This window comes from Epinephelus lanceolatus, chromosome 23 (genome assembly GCF_041903045.1).
Source record: "Epinephelus lanceolatus isolate andai-2023 chromosome 23, ASM4190304v1, whole genome shotgun sequence".
NCBI classification, from domain to species: domain Eukaryota; kingdom Metazoa; phylum Chordata; class Actinopteri; order Perciformes; family Serranidae; genus Epinephelus; species Epinephelus lanceolatus.
In genome coordinates, this window is record NC_135756.1 from 31,425,133 (window position 1) to 31,439,585 (window position 14,453).

The 14,453-nt window shown below is 41.3% G+C and overlaps 1 protein-coding gene across 1 annotated transcript in view; it reads right to left on the minus strand.

The window, feature by feature from the left end:
- Positions 1-14,453, minus strand: part of large1 (LARGE xylosyl- and glucuronyltransferase 1) — a 171,000-nt gene that overhangs the window by 78,330 nt on the left and 78,217 nt on the right. The window contains exons 5-6 of the mRNA XM_033614595.2: positions 4,531-4,654; positions 4,151-4,322 (exon numbers count right to left, since the gene is read on the minus strand). Of these exons, the coding sequence (XP_033470486.2) occupies positions 4,151-4,322; positions 4,531-4,654 (296 nt within the window). The remainder of the gene's footprint in view (positions 1-4,150; positions 4,323-4,530; positions 4,655-14,453) is intronic.

Here is a 14,453-nt window from a genome sequence, read left to right on the forward strand (position 1 = left end):
TATGAGCCTGATAAAGTTAATGACCAGATAAAATAAGAGCTGTGCTGGCTTAATCATGGCACTGTATCAGCCCTCCTCACCATCTTTATACATCATTTAAAGAAAGCTAAAGCCTGAGAATAACATTTATAGAATGTGTCTTACTGGACTGTTGTGATGCTTTAAAGATAATGGGGTTAGACAGTTCAGCCAGGCTGGACAGCAAAGGGAGTGGGTGGCAGAGGTGCTGCATTGGAGTCAACTGCTAATTAAGATTGATCCAAACCCCTGCTGGCTGCGCTGCACTATTGGACAGCACTACCCATAAATCTTTGAAGTGACTCACCGCCGCCTCCTTCCCTCCTCCTGCCTACGTGCCTTCCTCAATCTTTACGCTCTCCTCTGTTCCCTACCTCCCAGTGATGTACTCACAGGACTTTGTGTCCTATCGCCTCCACACTTCCTGCCTGTCCTCTCTCATACTATAAAAGTCTGACTATTCTCAAAGGAAGTGCTTGTCTGATCGTGTCACAGCATCTGAAAGCCCATCTTGATACAATTGCTGGTCCCTCCTGGTGAAAATAATTAGAGGCCGACATTACTATTTCTAAGAGCCTGTGTTCCACTCATTACTTAAGTGAGGTAGAAGACCATAGTCGACAACCTAAGGCATCCACTGGTACCAACCATGTCAGAATAGCTTGTCAGGAAGAGAGACTAAATAACACTCCAAATTAGGCTAAATTTCAGCAAGGGAACAACTGGCATGGTCTTTTTTAAAAGGGTCCCTTGAACTCTCACCTTAAAATATCTGAATGAAAAAGTTTTCAATGGGTACCCACCAGTCTCCCCTAAAAACTTGTTCCAGTAAATGTGTTGTTCCTTCCAATCAATGTACTCCTTCAAATTAAAGCTGTATATTTGTCTTTTCAAAAGGGTACTTGGCCAATTTTCAACCAGCTTTGTATCAAAATCATGTGGATAGTAGGTGTAACTAGTGCCTAGATTTCCCTGCTCCCCTCCAAGAGAAACTCTGCTGGATGATGCAAAACACGCCATGCTGTGCTTTCGCAACTTTGTTTTGCCCACCACCCATGCCGCCACCACAGACACAAAGAGTATAGAAATGGGTCTATAGACAGACCAGCTCCTCTCTCTTTCTCTCAAACTTAGATCATACTCAGATCAAGCAGTAAAACTAAGCAGGGCTGATAAAACATAAACCAAGATTCTGTAACTGAGTTGCCCATTTCTCAGTGTTTTCAGAAACATGACGAGCTTGCCATTGAACAGTAAATACTGTGGTGAAATACTATTTTCAGGAAAAGGACAATCAGCCTATTTGAAGAAGAATGATGAACTCACATGTATAGATACATGACATATTAAAACATGATTGTCGTGGAACTCAAAATGTTAACTGCACCAGTATTACCTTATGCAAATTAGATAATTTGTAAAATTAAGATTAAGAAACCAAAGTATATCAGTATGTGATTCCTAACTTCCTAACTTTCCATACTGATATAGTTTTCAACTAGCCTACATACTACAACAGCTTAATAAAATTTCTGAAATTTAGCTTTTGGTTTTAGTGTGCCACCCCAAGACTTTTAGTGGCCCCATCTGGCCACTCCTAAGAAAAATTTCTGGGGGCACCCTTGCACACTAGAAGCCTGAGTGGAAAGCCAGCTGCCATACAGAAGGGTTAGATGTCATCTTGTTACGCAATATATCTAACCTGGAAGGCATTCACAGTGTTGCACTCAGTTGTTCACATGACAAGTGACAGGAATAGTTGTGTAACAAATGAAAAGATGAACCTGAGGGAGAAGTTCAAACCCTGGCCCCTTTCTCACCTCCACACAGCCGGCCAATGACAGTGTGAAATGGGTATGAATGGCGGATTGTGTGATTGGGAAAAATACAAAAAATGTTGGACACAGCCCTACCTATTTTGACGTGGGAAAAGGTGTGGGGAAGACATAAGCTGTTCCAACATCCAACAAGCAGTTCTGATGAAGCATGCTGGCAGCTCAACTTTCCGGAACAGAACATTCTGCAATCATACCCGCTTCATGCATTGGCCAGTTGTGTAGACATGTGACAGCAGCCAGGGTGTGATGTTCTCTCTCCAGCTCTCTTTTTCAATTCTCACACCACTACTTTCATTTACAGCACACACACACACACACACACACACACTGTAGGTCATGAGAAGATGGAGAGCTACTCCTCGAGGCTTATCACAGGAACACCACCTGTGTAACACACCTTCTATTCAGCTGACCCCAAATACATATTGATTGAACAAGAACAGTCCTACATGGTGAGTCATGGTAGTGATTTTCTCTACATGAGTGATCAATCAGCCATTGCTGAGAACGAAAGGGGAGAGAAAGCATTACTGAAGGCTAACGGCCCACAGCTGACACGACAGACCTTTAGTCTGACTCTGTACTGCTGTCAACAATGTTGATTATTCTATCGTTTATATTCCAATTAAACAGAATCATTGGTTTGTCTATAAAATATGATGTGCAAAAAATAAATAAATACATAAATTCATGGGGTTAAGTGTCCATTGAAAATATGCATGCTAATTCAGAAGCTTTCCACAAGATCAAACTAAAAGTTCATGGGAAACAGTAAAACTTAAACTTCCCCTCCAGACCCAACAGGGCTTAAAAATGACGCCAAAACCGCATTTCCTCTAATGGCCACTTGAGGCTGGCTCCAAAAGTGGGTCAATCCCCAAAGACCTCCATGTTAAAATGCTTTAACTTTACAGCAGAAAGAAACATGTTTACAGCCTGGTACAAAAAATGGTTTTAGCCACTATAACTAATTTCCCTATCTGTGACAACTGTACAGGGGGTGAATTAGGTGAAACTCACCTGTTTAAATGTTATTAATACAAATGTAAATCATGTTTAAGGGCATGGCAGCTTTGAGTGACGGGTTGGTGCCGTCCATTGACAAGTCGCTACCACATCAAAATGTTGGTTGGGTAATGTAACCATGGCATAACTCCAGACTCACAGGCTTAGCCATAACTGTCACTATGTCAGTGAGTTTTCAGTTCATTAAAGTTAACTGTTACTTTTGGTCACCTAAAAGAGTCTTGTTCAGCATTTGGTTGTACTAAAAGACCCTCTAAGGAGTCAGGAATTCAGTTTTTCTGCTAGGTACATTTTGTTTTAGTGGTTTTGCGTTTGTGTTTCGCATACAAAAAAAATTGCATTAGCATTTTTTTTGTTAACCATAGCTGTAAATGCACCATGCTTATCAAACTAGCAGCTAGCTTTAGGTTTTGCTTCGTCCTTCATACAAATATGGTCATTCTCCTAGGGCTAGACTGGTGACCAGTTGACTGGTGAAAGAGCAGGGCACATCCAGATGGCTAGTGTTTACGTTCAAGGAAATATCAGAAAAATCTAGCCATACATGTTTCAGCCTCAGTCAGACCCCGACTCAGATAAGGAGTCTGTTGCACACCAAGTTCAGTGACTAGCAGATGTATCAGAATAGTAAGTGTAGTTAGCATCTTTTATTCGTTTAAGTTGTTTGTTAGCTTGTTAGCTTGTAATTGGCTGTGGCTGACACAGTGCTAATGCTGTGACACATAAATAATATCTGCTAAGATGTTACAGTATGTTCTCATTGGTCTGGTTAACATCCAGAAACACACTTGACAATGTTAGCATGCAAAACTTTCACTATACTAATGCTAACTCTGTGCTTTGTACGGACAGTCCGCTCTGGTGGTTTCAGGTTTCTTTGCTGGTGTTGCGTTGAAGTCTGCTCCCCTGGTGATGCGTTTTCTGTGTTGGACAGTGATTGGTTTTTCTGTTGTACCTCATCTCGCTTATCCGGTTTACGTTTAAACCTCAAATTTTAGTGAAGTGCCTCAACATCGCCCCCTTCAGTGGCGAAATGTGAAAACTATTCTCTAGTGCCAAACTTTGCACAGATACAATTCAGTAAAGTCAAAGCCAGGACATTAACAAATGAAAAGCATATTTTTGAGTGGAGAAAGACTTGAAAACACTAGCCCACAAAATGACCATCTTTAGTTTCAAAACTACTAGTAACTGTCATACTGGTCATAGCCTTGGTTTCATGTACATACAGTGAAATGAACAGAGTTCAAAAATAGCAGCTGAGTTACCTTTAAACTTATGGAAGACAGCCCAGAGTTCAGCGATGTCAGTAGCAAATGTGATGTCTGTGTCCAGGACGATGACTCTCTGCAGGTCGGATGGCAGCGTCTTAGTGAGCACCAGCTTCATCAGGCCATAGATTCCGGAGTAATGTTTGTTAGGGATCCATGACACCTCGGACTGAAAGACCACACCACAGCAGGACTGACATTACTTACTGTTTATACAACATCATCCTTAAAGATGGTTTACAAAGCTACTAACTTTTCCAAAGAATTAAAGAAGGTGGCAATAATCAACTACAGAATAAAAAGTGAAGAATGCAGGTCTGAGTATTTCTGAGGGAAGCTGGCAGTCAGTGAGGTGAACGGGGGTCAGGGCTCTTCACCTTCAGCTCGTCTGCGTCATAGAAGTCGACCCTGACGGCAGGGACCATCCAGGTATGGAAAAGAGAGGACAGGATCTGCTGAGCAATGGAGTCTGTGATGAAATGGAAATGTAGTGGGTTCCGCCTGTGGACACACACACACACAAACACATACACAAACATGGATAAGCTCTACGCTCTTTGACAGCAACATCCTGCTTCAAAGTTACTAAACTTCAACAACTTCACAGAGAAAGTTCTTTACAACAACTACATTAAAAGGGCCAGTTTGTCTATTCCACTAAACTGGGAAAACTAACTGTAGATGAACAGTTTGCTTTTCTGCTTAATGATGCATATTTACACTATATGTGGTGAGAAAATTGTTTAATGCAGAACATTATGATGTCACAGTGAAGCTGACCTTTGACCTTTTGGATATAAAATGTCACCACTTCATCTTTTTATCCCATTAGGCATTTGTGTGAAATTTTGTCAGCTACAGCCCAAAAAAACATTTTGTGAGGTCACACTGACCTTGACCATTGACCTTCAACCACAAAATCATCAACAGTTTATCCTCCAGTTTAAGTGGACCTTTGTGTCAAACTTAAAGAAATTCCCCTTAGGCGTTCTTCAAATATCGTGCTCACAAGACTGAGACAGATGCAAGGTCACACTGACCTTGACCTTTGCCCACCAAAATCTAATAAATTTATTGTTGAGTCCAAGTGAACATTTGTGCCAAATTTGAAGAAACTCCCTCAAGGTGTTCTAAAGATATCACATCCACACAAATGAGACAGATGAGGTCACATAGAACTTGACCCTTGACCACCAAAATCTAATGAGTTCAATACTGGGTCCAAAGGAATCTATGTGCCAATACCAAGAAATTCGCTCAAGCGAGAATGAGATAGATGCGAGGTCATAGCGACCTTGACCTTTGACCACCAAAATCTAATCAGTTCATCCATGAGTCCAAGTAAACATTTGTGACAAAATTTTAAGAAATTCCCTTTAGGTGTTCTTGAGATACTGCGTTCACATGAATGGGACAGATGGACGGATGGATAGACAACCTGAAAACATAATGCCTCTGGCCACGGCTGTCTCTGGTGCGGAGAAAATAGAATTCCTGTAGTCTAATTTTTCCCCCAAATGTTGTCATGTATGAAAAGACTCAGAATGAACAGAGGACTTCTTGATTACTAAAACAGAGCTTTTAAATAGCATTTGAATAGGAATGATTCAGTTCCAAGCTTTTTGATTCAGTACTGAGAGACAGACTAACATATTGTTGGTTTGGATGTTTTCATGGATTGCACTGAAAAAAACAAACAAACACAGAATAGCCCCAGCCAGTTTAATATGGCATTTTGCTAAATTTGGAAGACTTTTAAGAGACAGATTTTGAAAATGATCAAAAGGTCAAAACTTATGCAACAACAGAGATATGCTGATGTGTAGTCCCCAATATAGGTCAAGCAACAAAAACACTTGAACCTTTATTTTCCTCTATATGACTTCATAGCATCTTGTGTCTATTACCAACATTTTTTCTAACTTATGCTCCCTGTTTTGCACAGACCTACTGTTAGATTTTTTAACCAGACTTGACAAAGCTCCTCAACAACCTCAGATGACATACAACTGGTTTCACAGTACTCTTCATCAGTGATGTAGTGGTAGTTGATGAGGTGGATGTACTACTAGGTAGATAAGTAGATTACAGTGGAGGAAGTGGGTGTACTCTCTTCTATATTCCAATGTTTTCTTAGCTGATCTGTTGATATACTGTAAACAGCCAGAAAAAGAGGTGAGTATACCCAGTATACGTGCTTATACCCTTCACTACATGACAAGTTAATTAACTTTGACTAGGTATCAAACCTCAGTGCTCTTTTGTGTAGACCAAAATGTCTCTGTTGCACAGAGTATAGAAATATGCCATTAAATGCCTGATCAGATTTGTAGTTTTTGTCACTCATTGACAGAACAGATACCTCCTGATTTAAATTAAAATGTTGCCGTATTTAGCAAGATTTTTACTTAGGTAATATTCTGATATAACTGATTGTGCTCAGACAAGATTTAAATATTGAGAACTTTAGCTCATTTTGCTAAAAGAAGAGGAACAACATTCCTAAAAACAAACAAAAAACAAACAAACAAACAAACAAACGAACAAACAAAAAAAACCTCTGGTGTATCATTTCTGATCATACATGCCGGTCCGTCGTGGTGAAGAGGGAGCTGAGCCGGAAAGCAAAGCTTTCGATTTACTGGTCCATCTACGTCCCAACCCTCACCTATGGTCATGAACTCTGGGTAGTGACCGAAGGAATGAGATAGTGGATACATGTGGTGAAAATGAGTTTCCTCCGTGGTGTGGCTGGGCTCAGTCTTAGAGATAAGGTGACATCCGGAGGGAGCTCAGAGTAGAGCCGCTGCTCCTTTACATTGAAAAGGGTCAGTTGAGGTGGTTCAGGCATCTGACTAGGATGCCTCCTGGGCGCCTCTTGCTGGAGGTGTCCCGGGCACGTCCCACCGGGCACGTCCCTCCACTGCTGGAGGCTCCGGGTCAGACCCAGAACACACTGTAGGGATTACATATCTCGTCTAGCCTGGGAACGCCTTGGGGACCCCAGGAGGAGCTGGAAAGCGTTGCCGGGGAGAGGGATGTCTGGGGTGCTTTGCTCAGCCTGCTGCCCACGTGACCCGACCCCAGATACGCAGATGAAAATGGATGGATGGATGGATCATTTTCTGAATATAACTCAGGAATCTTCTTGGCCAAGTACTGAAAATGACACTGAAACAAGCCCTAGTCCTGACTAATAAATTAGTGCAGCACCCATTTCAGTTATCAAGTATGATGGCCACATGCATATTCCAATCTTTTAGGGAGCAACATATTCTTAGTAAATATATATATATCACAGCAGCTTTATGATCAAACCCTAACCCTACATCTACAATTCCATCTGTTCATGAAGACCATGTGAATTGATTGAAAGCTCCGAAATAAGCAGGTAATTGAAGCTTGAGTCAAGATTGTTTTGTCGACTTCAACTATATAGTTTGGGAATGAGTGTATGCAATCAGGCCTGAGGCTGGTAAAGCAGACACAGCACAGTGAAGGGGGTGATTCATCAGACACGATGCCTGAAACTTCATCCAGAGAAGCCTGCTCACTCTGTATCTTAGACCTCACACACATATAAGAGGGGGGAGTGTGAAAAATAGGTATTCAGGACTTCCAAATCAGGTCAAGAAATAGTGACACTGAGCTGAGGATGTGAGCACCCTTGGGTGTCTTGTGCTGAATGACTTTGGGAATGAATGTGTCAGCTGCACTTGCTCAATAAGTACTGGGGGCTGGGAGCTGTCAAAATGTGTTGGAACTCTGGTTCCATACAAGCTGTCAGAAACGGCAGTGCAAATAGAAAGGGTCTTCACATCCTCTGGACAATCAGCAACAAGCCTTTCATTGGATGCTTGGGATTATGCAGATAAGGAAGCAAATATGTCAAGTACATCCTGATTATTAGATCTGTACCCATGATAATCTTATCATGTAATCTTCATAATGATTGTTAGCATGTTCCAGTAAAGACTTTCTGAGCGGACACAGATACAGATTCATTGTGCTCTCATCTGCTCAGAGAGGAGTGAGGGGTTGTCCAGAGCTTGAGTATTCACCTCCATGTAAAAAGAAAGTCACTTCCATCATATGTAGAGTAGGGATAAACAGATCCAACTTTTTCTCTCCCAATACTGAATCCAATACCCAAAGACAGGGAACTGGCTGTTGAGATTCTGTTTAAGTTTCAGTTTTTGAAATAGTGTTAATTTTTTGGGCAGCTTTGATGACACCTTTGTGCCTTTGAGGTCATTTTCTCTTATTTTGTTCATTTGTAGTTGATTTGTGTCTCTATGTAGTTGATTTGTTTCTCTTCGTGCTAGATTTGCATCTCTTTGTAGTCACTTTGTTTATCTTTGTAATCAATTTGCATCTCCTTGTAGTCAAGTTGCATCCCTTGATAGTGCATTTGTTTCTGTTTGTAGTAAATTCGCATCACTTTGTGGTCGAGTTACGTCTCTTTGTAGTCAATTTGCCACTCTTTGTAGTTAGGGTGTGTCTTTTTGTAGCTGACTTACATTTCTTTGTAGTCCAGTTGCATCCCTTGGTAGTAAATTCCTGTCTCTTTTTAGTCAATTTGAATCTTTTTGTAGCCAAGTTGTGTCTCTTTGTAGTTCATTTACATCTCTTTGTAGCCAAGTTGTGTCTCTTTGTTGCTTACTTACATTTCTTTGTAGTCAATTTGCATCTCTTTTGAATTGAGTTGCATCCCTTGGTAGTAAATTTGTGTCTCTTAGTAGCCGATTTGCATCTCTCTGTAGTTGGGTTGTTGTCTCTTTGTAGTCTATATTCTTTAGTTGATTTGTATCTTTTTGTAGCCAAGTTGTGTCTCTTTGTAATCACTTTGCATCTCTCTGTAGTAAATTTGCATCTCTTTGTGGTCGAGTTGTGACCTTGATAGTGTATTTGTTTCTCTTTGTAGTTGATTCATATCTCTTTGTAGTCGATTTGCATCTCCTTTTAGTTGATTTGGGCCTCTTTGTATTCATTGGATTGACTTTCCAACAATAAACAGTAATTGTCACGTCACACAGAGCAGAGACTCTTGACCAGGGACCACCTGAACCCTTGGGTTCCTGGACCTGTGCCAGGTTTGCCTACTGAGTAATCCAGGATGCTCCACACCACTGTTAAAAGTCTTAATCACATGCTTATGAATTTCTGTACCTAGAACCACTTCAGCTATCTGTGGCTGTGGAAATTAAAACCAACCCCCTCTATAGTTGCTAGAAGGTTTTAGTAGAGCTGATTCAATGAGCAACTGTTTTACCGCACTTTGTTATTTAAACATATAACAAAATCTATTTCATCCATGCACTATTTCTAAGCAACTGTATACTTTTTCACTTTTAGTCTGGTGAACACATTTGTTGTGAAGCACGTGCAGGAATAGATGAGTAAGTATTGGCAGTAGCTTTACAGACCAAAATTATGTCACCATAAACAGAACTGCATAGAAAACAAAGCTTTTGCTGTGACGATGCCATTCAGGCTAGAGAATGACTGTTGACATACATGCCATAGCAACACATTCTCATCCCCGGTTGTCAAATAATGACACTCCCAGGTCATCAAATACCAATGCTTCTTGCGCCCCTCAGTGTGTGATACTGATGCCAAAGGCTTGATTAGGTTTAAGCAACAAAATTACTCGGTTAGGTTAGTCGTCGTCGTCGTCGTCGTCGTCGTCGTCGTCCTCCACTTATCCGGGTCCGGGTCGCGGGGGCAGCAGCCTCAGCAAAGAAGCCCAGACAGTCCTCTCCCCAGCCACTTCCGTCAGCTCTTCTGTGGGAACCCCGGGGCATTCGCAGGCCAGCCGGGTGATGTAGTCCCTCCAGCGTGTCCTGGGGCGGCCCCGAGGTCTCCTCCCGGTTGGACACGCCCGAAACACCTCCCAAGGGAGGCGTCCGGAAGGCATCCTTACCAGATGCCCGAACCACCTCAACTGGCTCCTCTCGATGTGGAGGAGCAGCGGCTCTATTCCGAGTCCCTACCGGATGTCCGAGCACCTCACCGGATGCTCGAGCACCCTCCCGGATGTCCGAGCACCTCACCTCCCTAAAGCTGAGCCCAGCCACCCTGCAGAGGAAACTCATTTCGGCCGCTTGTACTCGCGATCTCATTCTTTCGGTCACTACCCAGAGCTCATGACCATAGGTGAGGGTTGGAACATAGATCGACCGGTAAATCGAAAGCTTCGCTTTTTGGCTAAGCTCCCTCTTCACCACAACGGACCGGTTAAGCGCCTGCATCACTGCTGACGCCGCCCCAATCCGCCTGTCAATCTCCCGCCCCATCCTACCCTCACTCGTAAACAAGATCCCGAGATACTTAAACTCCTCCACCTGAGGAAGGACCTCCCCCCCGACCTGGAGTGGGCAATCCACCCTTTTCCGGCTGAGGGCCATGGCCTCAGACTTGGATAAGACTTAAATAAGTTCTTAACATGATGTAAATGCCTCATGTGAGTGACGTAAGTATACAATGGAGGTAAGTAAGGTCACGTTATGTTAAAACTACACTGACTTATGTGACATTAGGTAAAACTACATTGACTTTTGTCAAATATTGCGCGGATGGGTTTCCAGTGGAGTTAGCTGAAAGCCCGGTGCATCTCATAAAGATGACAAAGGGTGCCCTCGGTATCTGTATCAGATGCAGAGAGGCATGACAAAGCATCCGTATCTGATGACTTTGGAATGAAATTTGGGCTGACTATAAATATGGCAATATTACCAGAAAAGACTTTAGCAATAGAATTTGAGTAATCAGCCAAACGTGACTGAATAAATGTAGCTGATAGCAGAAAGACTGAATCTCACAATGGCATTGATAAAGAAACAATTAAACTACATGAATATTAAGTTACTATTTAATGTGGATCACTCACATTTCAGGCTGTTCATATAAGGTATTTGTACCAGGCCTAAGTGCAGTGCACTGTATTCACACTAATCAAATGAACTTGACTTGTGGTCAACTGTACTTGGATCTGGATCCAGGTCCCTGATGTGAAAGCCTTATTAGTGACCCACCCAATCTGCTAAATAAGGTCAGTATCAATGCTGATACCAATGCAGTGGATCACATTGGTGCATCCACAGTGTACAGCAGTGTATTTCTCTGAAACTTACAGGTGAATCTTTTAGTTGGGCTGTTGTTACCCAGCATATTTGGTGTGGTTTATATGAACATAGACACAATTATAATTGCTTTCAGTATCACATCATAATGCAGAACAGGAAACCAGAGCACTAGGATGACATCAATTCATGATTGTCAACCTTCACATACATGGCCGAGTACTTCCCCATCAGCAACATTAAAAGCAGCTCTTTCTGTAATGACTTTGTAATGACCTTAACCATTAAATAAGTGGTTTGTCTTTGCCTTCCAAAATGACCTATATGAGCATTTTCTGATCTGGTTCCCCCACCAGCAAGCTGACCCAACCAACAATTCAGGTTGTCTGGTAAAGCTTAGGCAACTAAAACTACTTTATTCAGCTTAGGGAAAGATTGTGGGCATGATTAAAATAAATTAATGTTAGCTGTTGGTAGGAGGTGGGAGGCAGACCATGTTCCCCCATTTCAAAGTCAGACACTTTGCATGCCCACCCTACAGCCACAAAAAAAAGGTTTTGTGGTGTGGAACAATGTCTATTACTAACACTTTTGCTTCTGACAGAAAACATTATCATTTGTACAGCCACAGGTCACTTATTTGGAATAAATACACAAAGGTCATTTAAAGCTTTTAAACAGACGCCCAATGCTGTTGTTTTTTTGGTCTGGGATTATCTCAACAGGGACATATACAGCTGCTGTTGGACAGATCAGAATGATGAGAAGCCCCGTTGTCTGACTGAATACAGCAGAAAGAGGCCATCTTTCATGCGGGACAGCATCAGTCACACAGTGAGAGCGATTCTACAGGGCTCTCCATCACTGAGGCAAGAGATGAACTGGTGGCAAATTTTTGATTTACAGTGTAGGCCAAACAACATATGGCTGCTGGAAATTAACTGACAGTATAGTACAGTAACTATGGCATAGATCATCTAAACCGTGTTTCATAGGAAATTTATAGCATATTCCTTTGAGCACATTCATCACAAATCGACAATACAAGGAAGAAATACAGCTGGAGACTGTTTGATAAAAGCTGCAGGTCAGCTAATCGTAGGGTTAGGTGATGTTTGACAATCAATGTCCCATCCCATCCTCTCTGTCATTCAGCGGTATGCCCAACACTATCAGATGTCAGTCCAACAGGCTGACCTCTCCAGCGTCTGTCCGCTCACATATTTGTCACTCAGTGGCAAAACAACAGTGAGTCAACATTTAAACATCCCCCCTGATTAAACAGGGCCTGTAGTGGTTTGCATATTAGCAATGCCGCTGGTGACCTGTCCTCGACAAAAAAAAAAAAAAAAAAAGAAAGAAAAAAAGCCATTTCTGTTCATATCATTGCCAATCACCTGATAAAGGAGGGGGGAATCTGTAAACACTATTCTGCTGCATGAGTCATTCTTTAGGTAGGCGTCATACTTTTTTCTTTAGACAGCTTTACAATTGGAGCACAATATTGTAAACCTAATCTATGGAAAACAGTGATGCTGAGGTCTAGTCTTTTATCTGACTGTTCTCCAAATTTCTTCACACCTGCTACTATTTTATTCCAGGACTATTTTTCTGAAAAATTCTACATGATTTAAATGAAAATCATCAAACTGATGTGATAGTCTTGTGTATCAAAAACTGTTACTATGATGCAGTGAATGCATACATAAGAAAAGAAATACATATAAGAATGTGGACTGTATTTCTTTTTATGTCCTGTATGGATGTTTTAATTTAGACACTGAAGATCTCCCATGTTCAGTAGGGAATTAGACATTTAGACAAACATTTTAAAACTAGAATAACTGCCTCATTGTTGTATGCCTATGCCAACCAGTCAAGTTACAGTTTACATTCATGTCTATCCACACTGTAGCCATGACAGGAGGCAATGCTTAAAATATGGATGTTTGAAGTTGTATGAAGCTACAAATTTTAAAACATTGATGCTACACACACATCTTTAATCCAGCAGCACAGATGATGAATACTAGGGGTCAGCAACCTTTACTATCAAAGGAGCCCCCCACCCCTAACACACTTTACAATGTTGGCAGTTAAAGCATTCAAATCTGTCAATGGACTATCAAATGCCAGAATTTTCCCCAGGACTTTTTTTTTTTTTTTTTTTTTGATTGGTCTTAGCTAGCTTAGCTGAACCCCAGAATAGATACCGCTATTGAGGTTTGGCAAAATTTAGAGGGAAAGTGCCATGCTGTAGATGTATGGTGTACATTTTCTTTGACAAAGCATTGTTGGTGTAAAGGCAACACAATTTTACAGTTGGATAATGTAAGAATTATTCATTTCCATATCATTTTTTGTCAAAGCCACAGGGACCTGGAGAGGAGCTACAGAGCCACATGCGGCTCTGGAGCCACAGCTTGTCTACATCTGATCTATACAATCAGCACATTTTCAAGGTGGACACCTAAGACTAGTGTAACCAATTCAGTATCTGACCAAATGTTTCCCCTTCTGTTCCTGAGTTATGATGCTGAATAATGGCCAGAAAAGTGTTATTGCAGAACATTATGATGTCACAGTAAAATGACTTTTGACCTTTTGGCTATAAAATGTCATCATTACATTATATTGTATTAGACATATCTGTGAAATTTTGTCATAATTAGCATATAGATTCTTGTTTTATGGCCAAAAACATGTTTTGTGAGGTCACAGTGACCTTTGACCACCAAATTCTAATCAGTTCATTCTTGAGTCCAAGGCAATGTTTGTGCCAACATTGAAGAAATTCCTTCAAGGCGTCCTTGAGATATTGCATTTACCAAATTGAGATGGACACAAGGTCACAGTGACCTTAACCTTTGACTACCAAAATCTAATCAGGTCATCTTTAAGTCCAAGTGGACATTTGTGGCAAATCTAAAAAATTCCCCAAAGGTGTTCTTGGGAGAGAGTGTTGATGAGAATGGTACGGACATTGTTGTTGTTGTTTTTTTTGTTTTGTTTTTTGTTTGTTTTAGCTTTTGGCAAATCTAGACCTTGAAAAGTCATGCAGTATTAGCTGCCTTTAACCATCACCATTCCAACTAGGTGTCTTTACATGCTAAAGACCAATCTAAATTTGAGGATCATGAGGGCAAATCAGTTTTAAAAAGCATCTTTTTACATGATTTCTAGCAGATATATGGATACCTCTGGATATCCCATCT